Source organism: Oncorhynchus keta, unplaced genomic scaffold, assembly GCF_023373465.1.
Source record: "Oncorhynchus keta strain PuntledgeMale-10-30-2019 unplaced genomic scaffold, Oket_V2 Un_contig_6766_pilon_pilon, whole genome shotgun sequence".
Classification (NCBI taxonomy): Eukaryota; Metazoa; Chordata; class Actinopteri; order Salmoniformes; family Salmonidae; genus Oncorhynchus; species Oncorhynchus keta.
In genome coordinates this window covers 566,197-582,500 of record NW_026289049.1, presented here as the reverse complement: position 1 = coordinate 582,500, position 16,304 = coordinate 566,197, and the positions used below count along the sequence as shown (strand labels likewise).

At 45.0% G+C, this 16,304-nt stretch overlaps 1 protein-coding gene across 1 annotated transcript in view; it reads right to left on the bottom strand.

The window, feature by feature from the left end:
- Positions 1 to 11,513, bottom strand: part of LOC118371279 (centlein) — a 76,451-nt gene extending 64,938 nt beyond the window's left edge. Inside the window, exons 1-5 of the mRNA XM_052511406.1 lie at positions 11,444 to 11,513; positions 11,173 to 11,209; positions 10,542 to 10,629; positions 7,597 to 7,685; positions 3,205 to 3,289 (exon numbers count right to left, since the gene is read on the bottom strand). Of these exons, the coding sequence (XP_052367366.1) occupies positions 3,205 to 3,289; positions 7,597 to 7,685; positions 10,542 to 10,625 (258 nt within the window). The 5' untranslated portion in view covers positions 10,626 to 10,629; positions 11,173 to 11,209; positions 11,444 to 11,513. The remainder of the gene's footprint in view (positions 1 to 3,204; positions 3,290 to 7,596; positions 7,686 to 10,541; positions 10,630 to 11,172; positions 11,210 to 11,443) is intronic.
- Between the last annotated feature and the right edge of the window lie 4,791 nt (positions 11,514 to 16,304).

The window sequence follows — 16,304 nt, the reverse complement described above, 5'->3', positions numbered from 1 at the left end:
CAAAGGAATCAAAAGGATGAAAAATGGTTCCATAATTTGAATGATCCATCTTTTTTTCTGTTCCTGCCGCCTAGTCTTCTGGCAGGCCTATAGCTGGGCGACTGTAGGAGGAGAGAGAGGAGGCTGCCCTTTTAACACTGCATCAGCTGGGCTCTGGCATGGCAGTAATCCACTGCAGGCTGCGGGTAGCTCCAAAATAACACCATGCTCTGGGATGCAATTAATTGCCATGTTGGGGGAATCGCTCAAATCTTTTCCAAGATGGTGGATTTACTAGACGCCTTCATCTCCTCGTTCGCCATGCAAAACGGGCTTTAATAGAGATTTATACGGGCGAAGTAGAAATAAATTCAAGCATTGATAATGAGGTGGGCGAGAACAATTTCAACTCCAGTAGTGTTCGATTGGTAAGAAAAAGGTTTAGGGGAAGTTAAGAGGTCGAGGACAGAGAGATTAGCATTAAAAATTCCCAGTGCAGTTAAAAATGAAAGCTAATTATGTTACAAAAATGGAAGGGAGTGGAGACGAAAGAGAGCGGAGAAAGACAGAGAGGGAGAGAGAGAGAGAGAGGTAGTGAGAGAAAGAAAAAATAAGTAGAAAGAGAGAGAGGTAGAGAGGAGAGAGAGGGAGAAAGAGAGAGAGAGAGCGGGGAAAGATGAGAGAGAGAGGAAAGAGGTAAAGAGAGAGGAGGAGAGAGAGAGAGAGAGAGAGAGAGAGAGAGAGAGAGAGAGAGAGAGAGAGAGAGAGAGAGAGAGAGAGAGAGAGAGAGAGGAGAGGTAAAGAGAGGAAAGGGGAGAGAGAGAGAGAGGGAGGGGGAGAGGTAAAGAGAGGAAAGGGGAGAGAGAGAGAGAGCGAGAGAGAGAGAGAGAGAGAGAGAGAGAGAGAGAGAGAGAGAGAGAGAGAGAGAGAGAGAGAGAGAGAGGGAGAGGGAGGGGAGAGGGGGAAGAGAGGAAAGGGGGAAAGAGAGAGAGAGGGGGGAAGAGAGAGGAAAGGAGAGAGAGAGAGAGAGAGAGAGAGAGAGAGAGAGAAAGAGAGGAAAGGAGAGAGAGAGAGTGTCTCAGGGGTAACGGAGTCTAGAGAGAGAGGAAAGGAAAGGGAGAGAGAGGGAGAGAGGGGGGGAGAGGTAAAGAGAGGAAAGGGGGAGAGAGAGGGGGGTGAAGAGAGGAAAGGGGAGAGAGGGAGAGAGAGAGAGAGAGAGAGAGAGAGAGAGAGAGAGAGAGAGAGAGAGAGAGAGAAGAGAGAGAGAGAGAGAGAGAGAGAGAGATGAAGCGGTGAGAGAGAGAGAGAGAGAGAGAGAGAGAGAGAGAGAGAGAGAGAGAGAGAGAGAGAGAGAGAGAGAGAGAGAGGGGGGTAAAGAGAGGAAAGGAGAGAGAGAGAACGTCAGTGTCTCAGGGGTAACGGAGTCTAGAGAGAGTGAGAGAGGGTGGGGTTAAAGAGAGGAAAGGGGAGAGAGAGGGAGAGAGAGAGAGGGGGAGAGGTAAAGAGAGGAAAGGGGAGAGAGAGAGAGAGAGAGAGAGAGAGAGAGAGAGAGAGAGAGAGGGAGAGAGAGAGGGAAAGAGGAGAGAGAGAGAGAGAGAGAGAGGAGAGAGAGAGAGAGAGAGAGGGGGGGAGAGGTAAAGAGAGGAAAGGAGAGAGAGAGAACGTCAGTGTCTCAGGGGTAACGGAGCCTAGAGAGAGAGGGGGGGAGGAAAGGGGAGAGAGAGGGAGGGAGAGGAAAGGGGAGAGGGAGGGAGAGAGAGAGGAAAGGAGAGAGAGAGAGAGAGAGAGAGAGAGAGAGAGGGAGAGAGAGGAGGAAAAAAAAAGAAGAAAAGGAAAGACGATAGTGAAAGTTGGAGTGGAGACATTGAGAGGGATAGCGTGAGGTCCTGTGTGGACTCAGCAGACCATCACATCTCCAGAACAGTACAGGGGGAAAAACCAATTAATCACCATTTGGGTTCCTTTGGCCCAAATCTGGACGAGATGATGAATGTCAGTGGTCTGTGTGACACTGCACACAATCCTGACTATTAATGAGCTTCGCAAATAGGCCAGAACTTCACCGACCAGAATTTCTACTGCTCTTATAAAGAACTTTGGGGTGGGGGTGGAGTGCTGCTACTTTCAAGGTATAGTTTAGAAGTGAAGGGGCATGGAAATTAACCAGTTATTACACTTATCTCCATGGTTACTTACTTAATAATACAATGTATTCGTAATATTCTAAACAGTTTGTTGTTTCTGCAGGCACACAAGATGTTGTTGAGGAATATTATGCAGTGAGTGGGAACATACTGTCAGGTCTATTAAGACTTGAGCGGTGTCCAGTGGTCATCAAAGGTAGCCTGGTGGTTAAGACTTGGCCAGTAACCGAAAGGTTGCTGGTTCAAATCCCTAGGTGAAAAATCTGCAGATGTGCCCTTGAGCAAGGCACCCCCCAAATATCCCTGTAAGTTACTTTGGATGAGATCTGCTTAAATGACAGAAAAAACTGATATAAAAATGTTGATGGCGCGGCAGAATGAATGAACCTGCCTGCGTCCTTCCTTCATTCTCAGTGACAGTTTGACCGATAACATGTTTGAAATCTGTGCCAGCACTCTTTTTCTCAGAACAAACAGAGCAGTGGTAAGAAAATTATGTGCAACCTCTATTGTGCTCCACAGCTCTGGCTAATTGTACATAGCTACATAGCTAAACCAGTGTTAAGATGAGTGAGGAGGGCGGGATAAACACACTGTTAAAGAGCTGCTGATGATAGCATTTAGCGCCCGTCTCTCTGGGAGCGAATGGGATGAAGTTAGCGTAGCATTAGCCAGCTGACAGAGAAGATTGCTAATGTAATGACAGAAACTGACAGATGCTGCTGTTAAGGGACGGTGATTAAGGGTAAATTACAGTGCGTCGCCGTAATCATTATCTGTCCTAGCAGCCCATAGAAGACACTTACTGAGCCACTGTTAGAGGTGGGCATAGAGTTAGAACCTGCGCTAGTGATAGGGTTTGCCTCAGACAAACCCGAGGCTTATGGGTATTTTATATAACAGGACTGACTGTAGGTTAGACTGGACTTGCACTCTCACTCAGACAGACATTATATTTCAATGCATCCCTTCATATCAAATGGAAGAGAAATTCCTATGAGAGATTTCTCTGTTCAGACATCAGGATACGACGTAGACATGGTTCACTCACTATGCATTCCACATGTCATAACAACAATACCTGGTCCAGCTCCTGGATCTTGTAGTCTTTGGCCTGCAGGATCTCCAGCACCTTGCGGTCCTTGGCTTCAGCTTTCCATTTCTCTCTGTTGGGGACGCAGAGAAACATAGAAATATAATGTTAATCTATGTCATTCCAGTTCTATGCAGAGTCATACAATCTGTCATTCTATTTCTATGGAGAGAGAGAGAGCGGCAGAGCGGTGAAGTGACTGCGAGGCCCAGAGCTGAAGCATCGTTAGCAGCTCGTCTGCAACAACTCTCTGGTCCTGCTAATGATGATGGGTTTCATTTGGAGGCATAAGGGTGATGTGGTAGTGACAGACCCACTGACAGGATCTAGCATATGGCAAACGACAGCAAACAAGCTCATCTGAGGGGAAATGATAACTTCATTCGTATAATCAACGGGAAAACCCATTCAGTGCACAGGTTTACAGAGTATTGAATGTTATCAGAACAGGGCTCCGGGCAGCCGAGCGGAAATGGAGGAAAACTCGCCTCCCTGCGGACCTGGCATCCTTTCACTCCCTCCTCTCTACATTTTCCTCCTCTGTCTCTGCTGCTAAAGCCACTTTCTACCACTCTAAATTCCAAGCATCTGCCTCTAACCCTAGGAAGCTCTTTGCCACCTTCTCCTCCCTCCTGAATCCTCCTCCCCCTCCCCCCTCCTCCCTCTCTGCAGATGACTTCGTCAACCATTTTGAAAAGAAGGTCGACGACATCCGATCCTCGTTTGCTAAGTCAAATGCCACCGCTGGTTCTGCTCACACTGCCCTACCCTGTGCTCTGACCTCTTTCTCCCCTCTCTCTCCAGATGAAATCTTGCGTCTTGTGACGGCCGGTCGCCCAACAACCTGCCCGCTTGACCCTATCCCCTCCTCTCTTCTCCAGACCATTTCCGGAGACCTTCTCCCTTACCTCACCTCGCTCATCAACTCATCCCTGACCGCTGGCTACGTCCCTTCCGTCTTCAAGAGAGCGAGAGTTGCACCCCTTCTGAAAAAACCTACACTCGATCCCTCCGATGTCAACAACTACAGACCAGTATCCCTTCTTTCTTTTCTCTCCAAAACTCTTGAACGTGCCGTCCTTGGCCAGCTCTCCCGCTATCTCTCTCAGAATGACCTTCTTGATCCAAATCAGTCAGGTTTCAAGACTAGTCATTCAACTGAGACTGCTCTTCTCTGTATCACGGAGGCGCTCCGCACTGCTAAAGCTAACTCTCTCTCCTCTGCTCTCATCCTTCTAGACCTATCGGCTACCTTCGATACTGTGAACCATCAGATCCTCCTCTCTACCCTCTCCGAGTTGGGCATCTCCGGCGCGGCCCACGCTTGGATTGCGTCCTACCTGACAGGTCGCTCCTACCAGGTGGCGTGGCGAGAATCTGTCTCCTCACCACGCGCTCTCACCACTGGTGTCCCCCAGGGCTCTGTTCTAGGCCCTCTCCTATTCTCGCTATACACCAAGTCACTTGGCTCTGTCATAACCTCAAATCTTCTCCTTTCCCCCTTCTGATGACCAGGTGGCGAATCGCATCTCTGCATGTCTGGCAGACATATCAGTGTGGATGACGGATCACCACCTCAAGCTGAACCTCGGCAAGACGGAACTGCTCTTCCTCCCGGGGAAGGACTGCCCGTTCCATGATCTCGCCATCACGGTTGACAACTCCATTGTGTCCTCCTCCCAGAGCGCTAAGAACCTTGGCGTGATCCTGGACAACACCCTGTCGTTCTCAACTAACATCAAGGCGGTGGCCGATTCCTGTAGGTTCATGCTCTACAACATCCGCAGAGTACGACCCTGCCTCACACAGGAAGCGGCGCAGGTCCTAATCCAGGCACTTGTCATCTCCCGTCTGGATTACTGCAACTCGCTGTTGGCTGGGCTCCCTGCCTGTGCCATTAAACCCCTACAACTCATCCAGAACGCCGCAGCCCGTCTGGTGTTCAACCTTCCCAAGTTCTCTCACGTCACCCCGCTCCTCCGCTCTCTCCACTGGCTTCCAGTTGAAGCTCGCATCCGCTACAAGACCATGGTGCTTGCCTACGGAGCTGTGAGGGGAACGGCACCTCAGTACCTCCAGGCTCTGATCAGGCCCTACACCCAAACAAGGGCACTGCGTTCATCCACCTCTGGCCTGCTCGCCTCCCTACCACTGAGGAAGTACAGTTCCCGCTCAGCCCAGTCAAAACTGTTCGCTGCTCTGGCCCCCAATGGTGGAACAAACTCCCTCACGACGCCAGGACAGCGGAGTCAATCACCACCTTCCGGAGACACCTGAAACCCCACCTCTTTAAGGAATACCTAGGATAGGATAAAGTAATCCTTCTCACCCCCCTTAAAAGATTTAGATGCACTATTGTAAAGTGGCTGTTCCACTGGATGTCATAAGGTGAATGCACCAATTTGTAAGTCGCTCTGGATAAGAGCGTCTGCTAAATGACTTAAATGTAAATGTAAGTGAATATGCCAAGTGCATGTAGTCTGTCACCCCTATAATAGCATATTATTTTAATGTACATTAAATGACAGTTTCAAAACAAAACACAGAAACCCTCAATATCAAGCAAATATCTGTGCAATAGGCACATAACTGATGTTGTTTAACTCAGGCAAACACATTACAACAAAGAGGGCCTTAAAGAAAAGCAGGTCACAGGAAAAGAAGATAAACCCAAAGTTGTGTGTTCAAACACTCAGCGGGCTCCCTGGGCGCAGGCAGACAGGCAGGCAGGCAGGCAGACAGACAGACAGACACCAGAAGTATGTCAATCAGCACCCCAGTGTCATTTCACTGTTCTCCAGATAAGGTAATTACCAGGACCACATCAAACCTGGAATCCTATTCAGCACACACACACACACACACACAAACTTTTTCCCTCGCTCTCTCTCCGCCCCATTGGGCCATGCAGCAGCAGCCTCCTCCAGCAGCATATCTTTCATTCTGGCTGAGGCCTCTTTTCTCCTGTTCACTGTTTGGGGAGAGGAGACAAAAGAATAACGATTGGGGCCAGTTTGTTTCAACAGCTTCTTGAGATCACCAGGGAACCCCCACCTCTCCCTATTCCTCCACCCCAATCCAGGCTCCTCTCCCCCCCATGCCATGGCTGGCTCTCCCCCCGGAGGGACATTGAAATGAATGCCTGGCCTCCTCGGAGTCAAGCGCTACCTTGTATCCTTTGCCGTGTTAACCGTGTCCTGAGCAGCCATCCAATCGCTACAAGACCAGCTGGAATCCCCCACAGGCCCGGCGCTTGACTGGAGTCGGCGCAATTATCATGTCAATATACCCGCCGTGTGCAGCGGGTGCCAGTGTGCTGATAGACTACACACACACACTCTCTGGGTGCATGTTACCTAGGCCCCTGTGGACCAACATGCTTTGTTGGGTTTCCCTAGCCGGAGCTATGGGGGATGGGGAAACTGCCTGAGACACAGACAGAGAGAGGATCCTGAACCTGGCACACATGTTTTCCCCTGAAACCAACTGTCTGAGGCTCCTGCCAACTGACACGCTTTATTTTGTGTCTGATGCTCCAAAAGGCAGGGGAATGTAGAATACAGGCCTACTAGACCTACTACATGAAAAGGAGACAAAATATTGGTATAATTGTCTTTTTTTACTACATTTAGCATGAAAAGGACTCCACATCTAGGTCTACTACAGTACATTGAAATGCTTGTTATGAACAGAAATGAACAGTCTTTATTAAGAAATGAAATCCTGCACCACGATTCTTTAGAATCTTCATTCTGTGTACGAGGAGCTTGGTGTGGCTTTACGAAAAAAAAAACATTTTGACACAGAATTTTAAATCAAACAACTTTTCCAACAGAAGTTTTTAAAAGAACAGACATGCCGTGTATGACTGCAGTAGTTGAAATACCTGAACCCCTGTTCTTTCCAACCAGTTCCCATGCTGATGTATTCTGTGAGGCTTAGCCGCCCCTCGCAAAAGGTCATCTTCAATCTAACGTTTTATCCCGTTAAAAAAACGAAGCACTTGGCAGTGAACGTTTTCCCAGTTTTAGAATGGGAGCCGAGCGAGACTGTTTTCATTAACGTGGGTGGTTTCCATGGCTGAGCAGCTAGACTGGAGATAAGAGGGCTTTAAGGAGCATCTGCACTATTCAGCCGTAAACCCACCAGAATGTCCAAGGTGTCTCGCACACGCAACCTTGGGATAACTTTCAGCAGACGTACTTCCCTACCTACCTCTGTTTCCCTTTGGAGATGGGATTTCTGGGAGATCTTAAAGGCCCTGAACATTTCTTCACAGGTTGTAGTATGGAGATGAGTTACAGGCCATGCTTCCAGAGATATAACGTATGGGTGAGAGGGAACCGTGACATTTCGGAGCAGTTTCAATTACTAACTCACCGTTCGACCACTAGGCTGACGGCCTGGGTCAGGTCCGGATTGGCTACTTGGAGGCGTTTCCATAGGGACCACACAAACTCCTTGTCAGCCTGTGAAAAGAACAAACAATTTCATGGTTATAAGATTTCACGGTTATGAATGATTATACTCAAATCTTATTATTATGACTAAATCAAATCATTATGTTAAAAATGTGGCATGTGGTAGTCTTAATGAACCTCACAGCCACATAACATAGAAATACTGAAATTCATTTCCTATTTCTCGACATCTTTTTCTGAAATAATAACACTATTTCTCACATCTTAAAATGTCATTAGTGAGAGGCGATGTTATAGCAATTCTAAATTAAATACAAATAATTCAATGAGATGCTTGAACATATTAGCATATATGGGGGGAAACAACCCAATCAATAATTCAAATGGCTTGTACAAAATAAAACTTTAGATGTGGTGTGCCTTCTCTAATCATGGTGCTGTCTTTACAGAGAGATTACATTACTGGAGTGTGACCTTCGGCTCAAGGGGAGGCTACATTGACACTTGTCATTATGCACAATTCATGAGTGGGGAGTTAGAGATCAAACCAAAACAGCAGTTAAAGCAGCATATCCCTTATTAATAAAGTGCATCTGATTCTGGACGGTTTTCTCTGCAGCTCTGAAGTAACTAGCGGAGGAGAAGCACTAAACTGATGACAGAAAGAGTCCTGGAAGGCGCAGAGACACCTGAGAGCCTCTGCCCCTGACACATTTCACATTCAAATTCACATTCGCCGCTCCCAAAAAACGGCGTTCCATTTTTTTTTTCATAAGCTACATTACATTTAATGAGAAACATCTAAAAACTACATTTTCGGCACACTAAAAGATAGAATTATGCCGAATCGACTTAATATAAAATCATCTGTTAAATTATTTTCACATCATCACAAGATGAAAAGTCATCACTCCCACTGGAATCTACTGGTCTCCAATTAGCACATGAATTTTAAAACCCCATTCAAAAGTGTCTAATCAATTATTTACTAAATGGCGGAGGCAGACCTTGGTAGACCATGGGCTGAACATACAAAGTGGAGAGGGCAGAGTCGATCCTTATTGGATGAATAGAGATCTCACCAATCCTGGTCCTGCACTGCCGTTAATGACAAATTAAGAAATGGAGGCCTGACATCAAATAGGTGGTCTCGCTTCTCCTGGCCTATGGCTGCCATTAGCCCTTACATACTGACAGTCAGACTCCTGGCCAGGACCCTCACCACCCATATCAAGGGCTTCTCCACAGTATTAGAGATGTATCGAATGTGTTTTTGATGATCACTGAATTATTAATTGTAATTGCAGACCTTGAAAGACCATGGGCTAAACATACTAAGTGGGCCTGGAATGCAGCCACATATTAATAAAATTAGCATGGTCAAGTAGGAACATTTTCTGGCCGACAGACGGGCCACTTTGTAGTTAATGGTGGTCCTGAGAACGCTGTGCCAGAGAATTTACACATTAATGGCATTTCAAATGCCACGATTTGAATGGTACACGGTACAACTAACACTGTCTAACAGTCACTAAGAGACAGACAGAATCATTGATGCTCTCTCTCTCCCCAGACCACCGAGGAGAAGTGATTCATGTCAATTCAATAGATGAGAAATACAGTAACTGGTTGATGTAATGGAGGCCGTGAGTGACTTCGGTCTGGATCAGGTCTGACAGACAGACCATACAAAGTAGTCCCTTGTAACTCAGTTGGTAGAGCATGATGCTTACAACGCCAGGGTTCTGGGTTCGAGTCCCACAGGGGACCAGTATGAAAATGTATACACTCACTCGCTCTGGATAAGAGTGTCTTGTAAAATCTACAAATGCTGGTCAGTGCTTTATACTGTACCTTGAAAATAGTAATACTCCCTTCAATATATTTTGGGATCATTGGACAGGAAAAGGCACAATTCTTTTTTTTTTGTTTTATTAAACAAGTTTAAAAGATTGACGTTTCAACCTTCAATGGCCTTCTTCGGAATCTCAGAACACATCAAGAAACAATACATTAACTACTGTAAACAAGCAATGATCTATGCTGGACTCAAAAGACAGAGTCTTGTATAGTATAGAGTGAAATATTTGTCCATATATTTGCCCATATACACACACTCACAGAGGTGAGCTTCTCCAAGATGTGCGTGTGAATATGCAAAGTGAGACACTGATTCCAGGTAAATCCACCGTTTATGCTTTTAGGCACCACCTGGTGGCGAGCCTGTAACGACAAGACAGCATCTCTCCATCACAGCATCAGAGAGAGAGAGAGAGAGACTGACTGAGACTCGTTCAGGAGGATGCAACGTTATAGTATGTTCTAGATGGAAATATAATGTGTAGATCAAATGTGTTTGTGATTAACTGGGAGTTCAGTTCTATAAATCAGTTTCTATCTGCAATGTTCTAAACGCTGAAACTCACTGATTAGCCTATGACCCAAATCTGAAATGGTATAGCCTATGGTGCAGGGAATGTGCAGTAGCAAGGAAAAGGGCAAAAGATGAACTTCATGTAAATCTATCATTGCTATTGTGGTTACAGAGTTAGATGTATTACCTAAGTTGGTGCTGTATGGCTCAGTTGGTAGAGCATGGCGCTTGCACCGCCAGGGTTGTGGGTTCGATTCCCTGGGCCCCCATATGTAAAAAGAATGTATGCACACATGACTAAGTCAAAGCGTCTTCTAAATATCATATAAGTTACATCTATCAATATTTTCCTATGTTTATTAGGATCTTGCCGTGTGTATTTGTAAGCACTTAGAAACTGTTCACTTGTGAAGTAGCTAACGCAGGTTGAGATGTTGTGTATAAACTGATTTATTTTAAAACACAGAAAATGTTGGCAACAACATAGCTAGATTGTTGACAACATAAACAATACCATCCAGCACAGTCACCTGGCATTGCACTAACTCCTCAGACAAACTCCTCACTTCTTCCTTCAGCAGCATGATGTGACTGCTGTCTCTAGTAGCCATCATAGAGCTGGAAAATAGAAAAAGAAAAGAAAATGATGGAGGCAGTACACATTTTCTCATCAATATACAGTAAGCTTCAGCGTTACAGTAGAAAGCTAGCTAGAGACAACACTATCTAGATATACATTAGATTAGACTGTATAGTAATATCGAGCCCGTAGTGATCAATGTTGTTGCTGCACTATTGATTTGGGAATAACGTTAGAGCTCTAGTGACAGAGACAAGTCAACAGGTGTTACTAATTGTCCTCAAGACTAGTTCCATTCAGCTAGGTGGTCGTCTAATATTACATTTTCGTAGCTAGAAAAGTTAGCTAGCTACATATGGTCCTGTACCGGGAGTACATTTTCGTATGTAGCCTAGCTTCACTTCAACAAAGGACAAAAGGGAGAAGTAACTTTGAAGAGACCATAGAGACTAGCTGGTTTGCCAGTTAGCTAGCGAGCTAACGTTAGCTAGCCTATAACTGAAGTGAAGCACGACCGTGCACTGCAACAGGTGTTCTACTCTGTTTAGTTAGCCAGTCGGCGGTAAGTAAACAAAGATTACCTTGGGTGTTGACAACTTTCTCAGTCGGAGAGAGTAGCTAACGTTACAAAGCAAAGTAGGAAGAGCTAACGTTAGCGGCTGGCTAAGTTGAACGATAACGTTACATGTCAAAAGTCCATGCATTGAACAGCATCATTGTAGACGGCAAGCATACGTATCCTAAATAACAACTGTATTTTTATCCGTGCATATAGGGTATGTATTGCTGTCTACAAAATATTGCAAGACGAAATGTACACTTTGAGTGAATCACACTGTTGTCAATAGCTACCGAGACGCCTTTTCCATTTCAAACAAGCGCGCTGTTTTCCGTTTTTTACTTCCCCATACGTCAGCGTACTTCCCAAACGTCAGTTTTTACGACACGACAACGTATTAGGAAGTAACTGAAAGCAGCGCTCTAATTGTTTGAAATGTCAAAGCCTGTTGTAAAATACATAGTAGGAGATAACGTATTCATTTTTTGATGAATATGTCCTTTAGTAAAGTCAATCACACTGTAATTGGTGTGTTAAGGGGAAATGCATGCATACAGCCACAGACCCCACTATCAGTGTAGCCTACTGCATTTGCCTACTCTGTCTTCTCCTTTTTACAGTTAATTACTTACCACTTGTCCTACTTTTTAGTTTGATAATTGTTTATCATTTGCATTTAGTATGAATGTTTAACATTCTTGGTATGGGAAAAATATGCTGTTTTGCTGGACATGCAGCAACATATGGATGGACTCATGCTTTGCATTCACTGTAATGAGTGTTGCCAGGCATGAAAGATGAGAAGAAATACTACAATGAAGAAATATGAGGACTGGCAACTCTGTTGTTCATTCACACAAATGTTGGTTCATCTGCTCTCTCTGTTTGTCTGGTCCTTCTGCCTGCCCGGCTGAGAAAAAGGAAAGACAGAGAAAGAAAGAAATAAATCAATTGACTTAGCACGATTAGGCTGTTCCTTGACCCACAAGCAGTGCCTCTCATTAGGATCCTCATTTGTGGAGCGGTTTCAGAGGCAGTAGACTGGCGCGTAATGCGCAACATCTGCCCTGTTAGACTTGCACAGACGGACACATGGCATTTATACTGTATGAATCAGATTTTCTCTTCTCCTCTTGCCTGCCTCCCAACAAAGCTCCTTGTTTAATGGAGATGGTGACCAATCATCCATTTAGGAGCCTGATTCTGGATCTGGATCACTGGAAAATGGGTTTGTTTCCCACTTTATATCATTACAGAGGAGGACAAACGTCACCAGTGACTTTCTATGAGGTCCCAATCAGTGATTAGATGTATGACTAATTCAGGCCCATTACATCCAGATATCAGGTGCATGCACAGTTAGAAATAAATTGCCACTCTATCGCTGCGTTCACAAAGGCAGCCCAAGTCTGATTTTTTCCCACTAATTGGTCTTTTGACCAATCACATCAGATCTTTTCACATCAGCTATATTACAGAGCTGATCTGATTGTTCAAAAGACCAATTAGTGAAAAAAAGATCAGAATTGGGCTGCCTGTCTAAATCCAGCCAATGTCATCCACAAACCTCCAAAGTAAATATGATTAAATAACAATTGCAACATCCTGTGTAAAAGGAGCCATGTCATTTTAGTAATAAGTATAGGCCTATTTTATATAACATAATACCTCACATCCAGAAAATATGATCCAATGTTTTTGGCTGAAGCCCCCCTATTCACACACATCCCCTTTTCATGTTATTTGGCCCTCATCGTTTCCAATACAGGTTACATTACTGCAACATGTTCCACCATGTTTTGACAGTGTGTCTTACACGGTCTCTGAGGATGTCTGGAGCAGTGTGTGTCTCCCCTTTTAAGTGTTTGTTGTCTGTCCTCTTAATGATAGATTAATCTACATCTGAGGAACATTTTACGCACATAAAACGCAGCTCTCAGCCAGACCCCTTCATCTCACCACTGATGTGTGCTTCCTGCATTTGAAAATAAAAAATACTTTTTCAAGTCCTGACTGACTGAACACAAACGCTTGTTGTCTTTTGATTTGGCTCCCGTTCGTCTTTCATCACACCGTTTTAAGATGTGTGACAGGTTATATAGTTTTATTTAAGTTCCTTATTCCGAGAAAAACAGGTGTTCCCGTGTGCAGTGTGTGTGTGCCCAGTTCTCTCCGGGTACAATATACTGCCTGTGAGTCATCCTGAAATGTTAGTTGAGAAATACATCCAGTATACCATCTCTTTATGTTGTCCTCCTCCTCTCCCGTCAATTACAGACTAGTGTCTCGTGACAGACTGTTTCATAAATGTAGCACACATGGTTTTGGGTGCAAAGATTAATTATACAGGACTTATGTGTTATTTTCAGGCTTACTGTGAATTAAGGACATTGTATTGTCACTATAAATTGATGGAGCATAAGAAAATCCCTCACATAGCATATGCAGTGATATGTAAGTCAGAAGAACATTATGTTAAAGATGTTCAATTGACTCTTGTCTTGTGAGTCGAGTGTCTTTGAGGCCACTCAGCCCTAATTGCCACCAGTGTTCTGATGTGACGAGCCAGCCCATAAAATGAGTAGGCTTTACACTGTGGCAGTCCCAATGAGCATACTGTTCTCTTGCCTTCTCTCTCCACAGAGCCACACAGACAGAGAACAGTGAATAAAATAAAATCAGCACGGATGTGGAGAAACAACACGGAATCTTGATCATGCAAATGCCTCCATCTGCATGAAAATTTCAGGAAACAAGTGACAAGCACCTGGTTGGCTGAGAAGGAGTGAGGGAGGAAGGGAAGCCGAGCCTGGAAGCGAGCGACATTCCGTGGAGAATTCCGGGGAAGTATAATTGTCTCCGCCTGCCACCTCAGGTAGGAGGACTGTCGTCTGCATAATAACGTTACCTTTGATTCCAACTGAGGGAGGTGAGAACCAACAGAACGAACAGGGGGCTTACTATCACGCTGACTAAAGAGTCACAAGTCGTGTTGCCTTTGAAGATACACAGGAAGTACAAGTGTCAGCTGGGATGTCAATTTGAACTCTGTTTAGCGGAATGTCTCTCTCATTCCAGAATGGAAATGAGATTCCAACCTGTGAGAGCACTTAGTCTCATATGACATCACAGTCACTTTGCTGCTCCACTGAGGGCTCTGTTCTCTGAGATGGGTTTCATTACAGAAGTGTGGGTGGCTAATCTGATGAATATGGATGGGTGGATATGACATTGGGTGGCTTTTTAACGTGAACGGCTGTATATAGCTCACTTTTTTGGAATATCTGCAAATATTCATGAACTTGGATGTTTAAAATCTGCTGAGAATTTTGGACATTGTGACAGTGTGGAAAAAATGAAACACCCTGCAGCTAGTTTTCTCAACTGGACTAGAGAATGATATCAGTCGCTCAGTCTTGACATCAAGCATGAGCCATTCTCATGTTCAACCTTGTGGGAACTCGCGCCTCAAGTCTCATAATACCCAATGACAGAGAGGCCATTGATTCCCCCCTCTTCACCCCTCTCCCACACTAAACCTATCTGTGTACCTAAATCAGACAACTATAGTGCCCCCCACACACACACACACACACACACACACACACACACACACACATCCCCCCCAGCACAAGCCCCTCAGTTCAGCTCCGGTTCTGGCCCTCTTCTTAACTCCCATCTGATGACCTTCTGAGCCATCCTCAGCAGACAGGCCCTGCTAATAATGGGAGGATTGATGAGAGGAGAGCCAACTTCCTGGAGGCCACCGTGGGAGGGGGGCGTAGTGTCATGAGCCCCGGGTCCAAGCTTACCCATGGCTCACCCATGTGGCGTGCCACTCCCCCCTGGTATAGTGTGGGAAAGAGGAGTCTGACTATTTCTCCCAGGGCTCTGCATTGGTAGGCCTTGTCTTGTCCTTGGCTGGGTACTGACTGACTGAGAGGGCATAGCAAGGTAGTGAGGTTGTGTTTGAGTTCGCATTTCCCTCGAGAAGTAGCATGTAGGGCCTGGCGGTCAGATACTGTACAGAGAGAGAACATGTGACGACTTCACCGTGGAACATTGAGCACGCTATTGAAACTATGGTTTATCATCTTTTAGGTATTTTCTACTAAAGGGTACATACATTTGAATTCAGTCACTTTTTTGACTGCATCCCTTTGATTTGAACAAAACCTTCCATACATATTATGTAGAAGTGGTCAGAAAGTTAGTTTTTGGACCTGAACGCCAGAACATTAAAGAGATAAAGGTGCTCAATAAATGTTCAGATCGGTTGATAACCCTGTTTCTAAGCTGTAAAATGATATCAAACTCAACTGTTTATCTTTTCCAGTGATAAAAACATGGATGTCTCATGGTATGGTGGGGTATGCAAAATGGGTCAACTTTGAGCACATCTATCTCCTGAATGTTTTAGCATTCAGGTCCTGAAACTCACATTCTGACCACTTCTTCCATGAACAAACATGTACAGTATGGAAAGTTTTATTTTTTATCAGAAGGGATGCTCTCAAAAAGTAATTGAATTCAAATGGATTTACCCTAAAGTGAGGAGATAAAAAGACAATGGCTGAGATGGAAATAGATATACAGGTATCTGCCAAAATGAAGGAAACACCAACATAAAGTGTCTTAATATTGTGTTGGACCACCACAAGCTGCCAGAACAGCTTCAGTGCATCTTGGCAGAGATTCTACAAGTGTCTGGAACTCTATTGGAGGGATGTGACTCCATTCTTCCACGAGAAATTACATAATTTGGTGTTTTGTTGATGGTGGTGGAAAACACTGTCTCAGGCGCCGCTCCAGAATCTCCCATAAGTCTTCAATTTGGTTGATGTCTGGTGACTGAGACACACAGACACACACACACCCTTTAAACCCTCTAAGCTCCTTTGAGAAGTCACTGAGATCTCTTCTTCTAGACATGGTAGACAAAATAATGGGCCACTGGGCATTTTTCTAGCCTGTATGACCAAGTGATCAAGAGTTTTCTTTATTTTGTCAGTTACCTGTATATTTGGAGAGACAGATACACGACTGTCAGGCGCGCGTGACATAACACTTCAATTACACTCAACATAGACCTTGGGAGTCAGACATGTGCAGTACAAGCCTAGTTCATGAAACTTCCAAGTAATGAACAGTGAA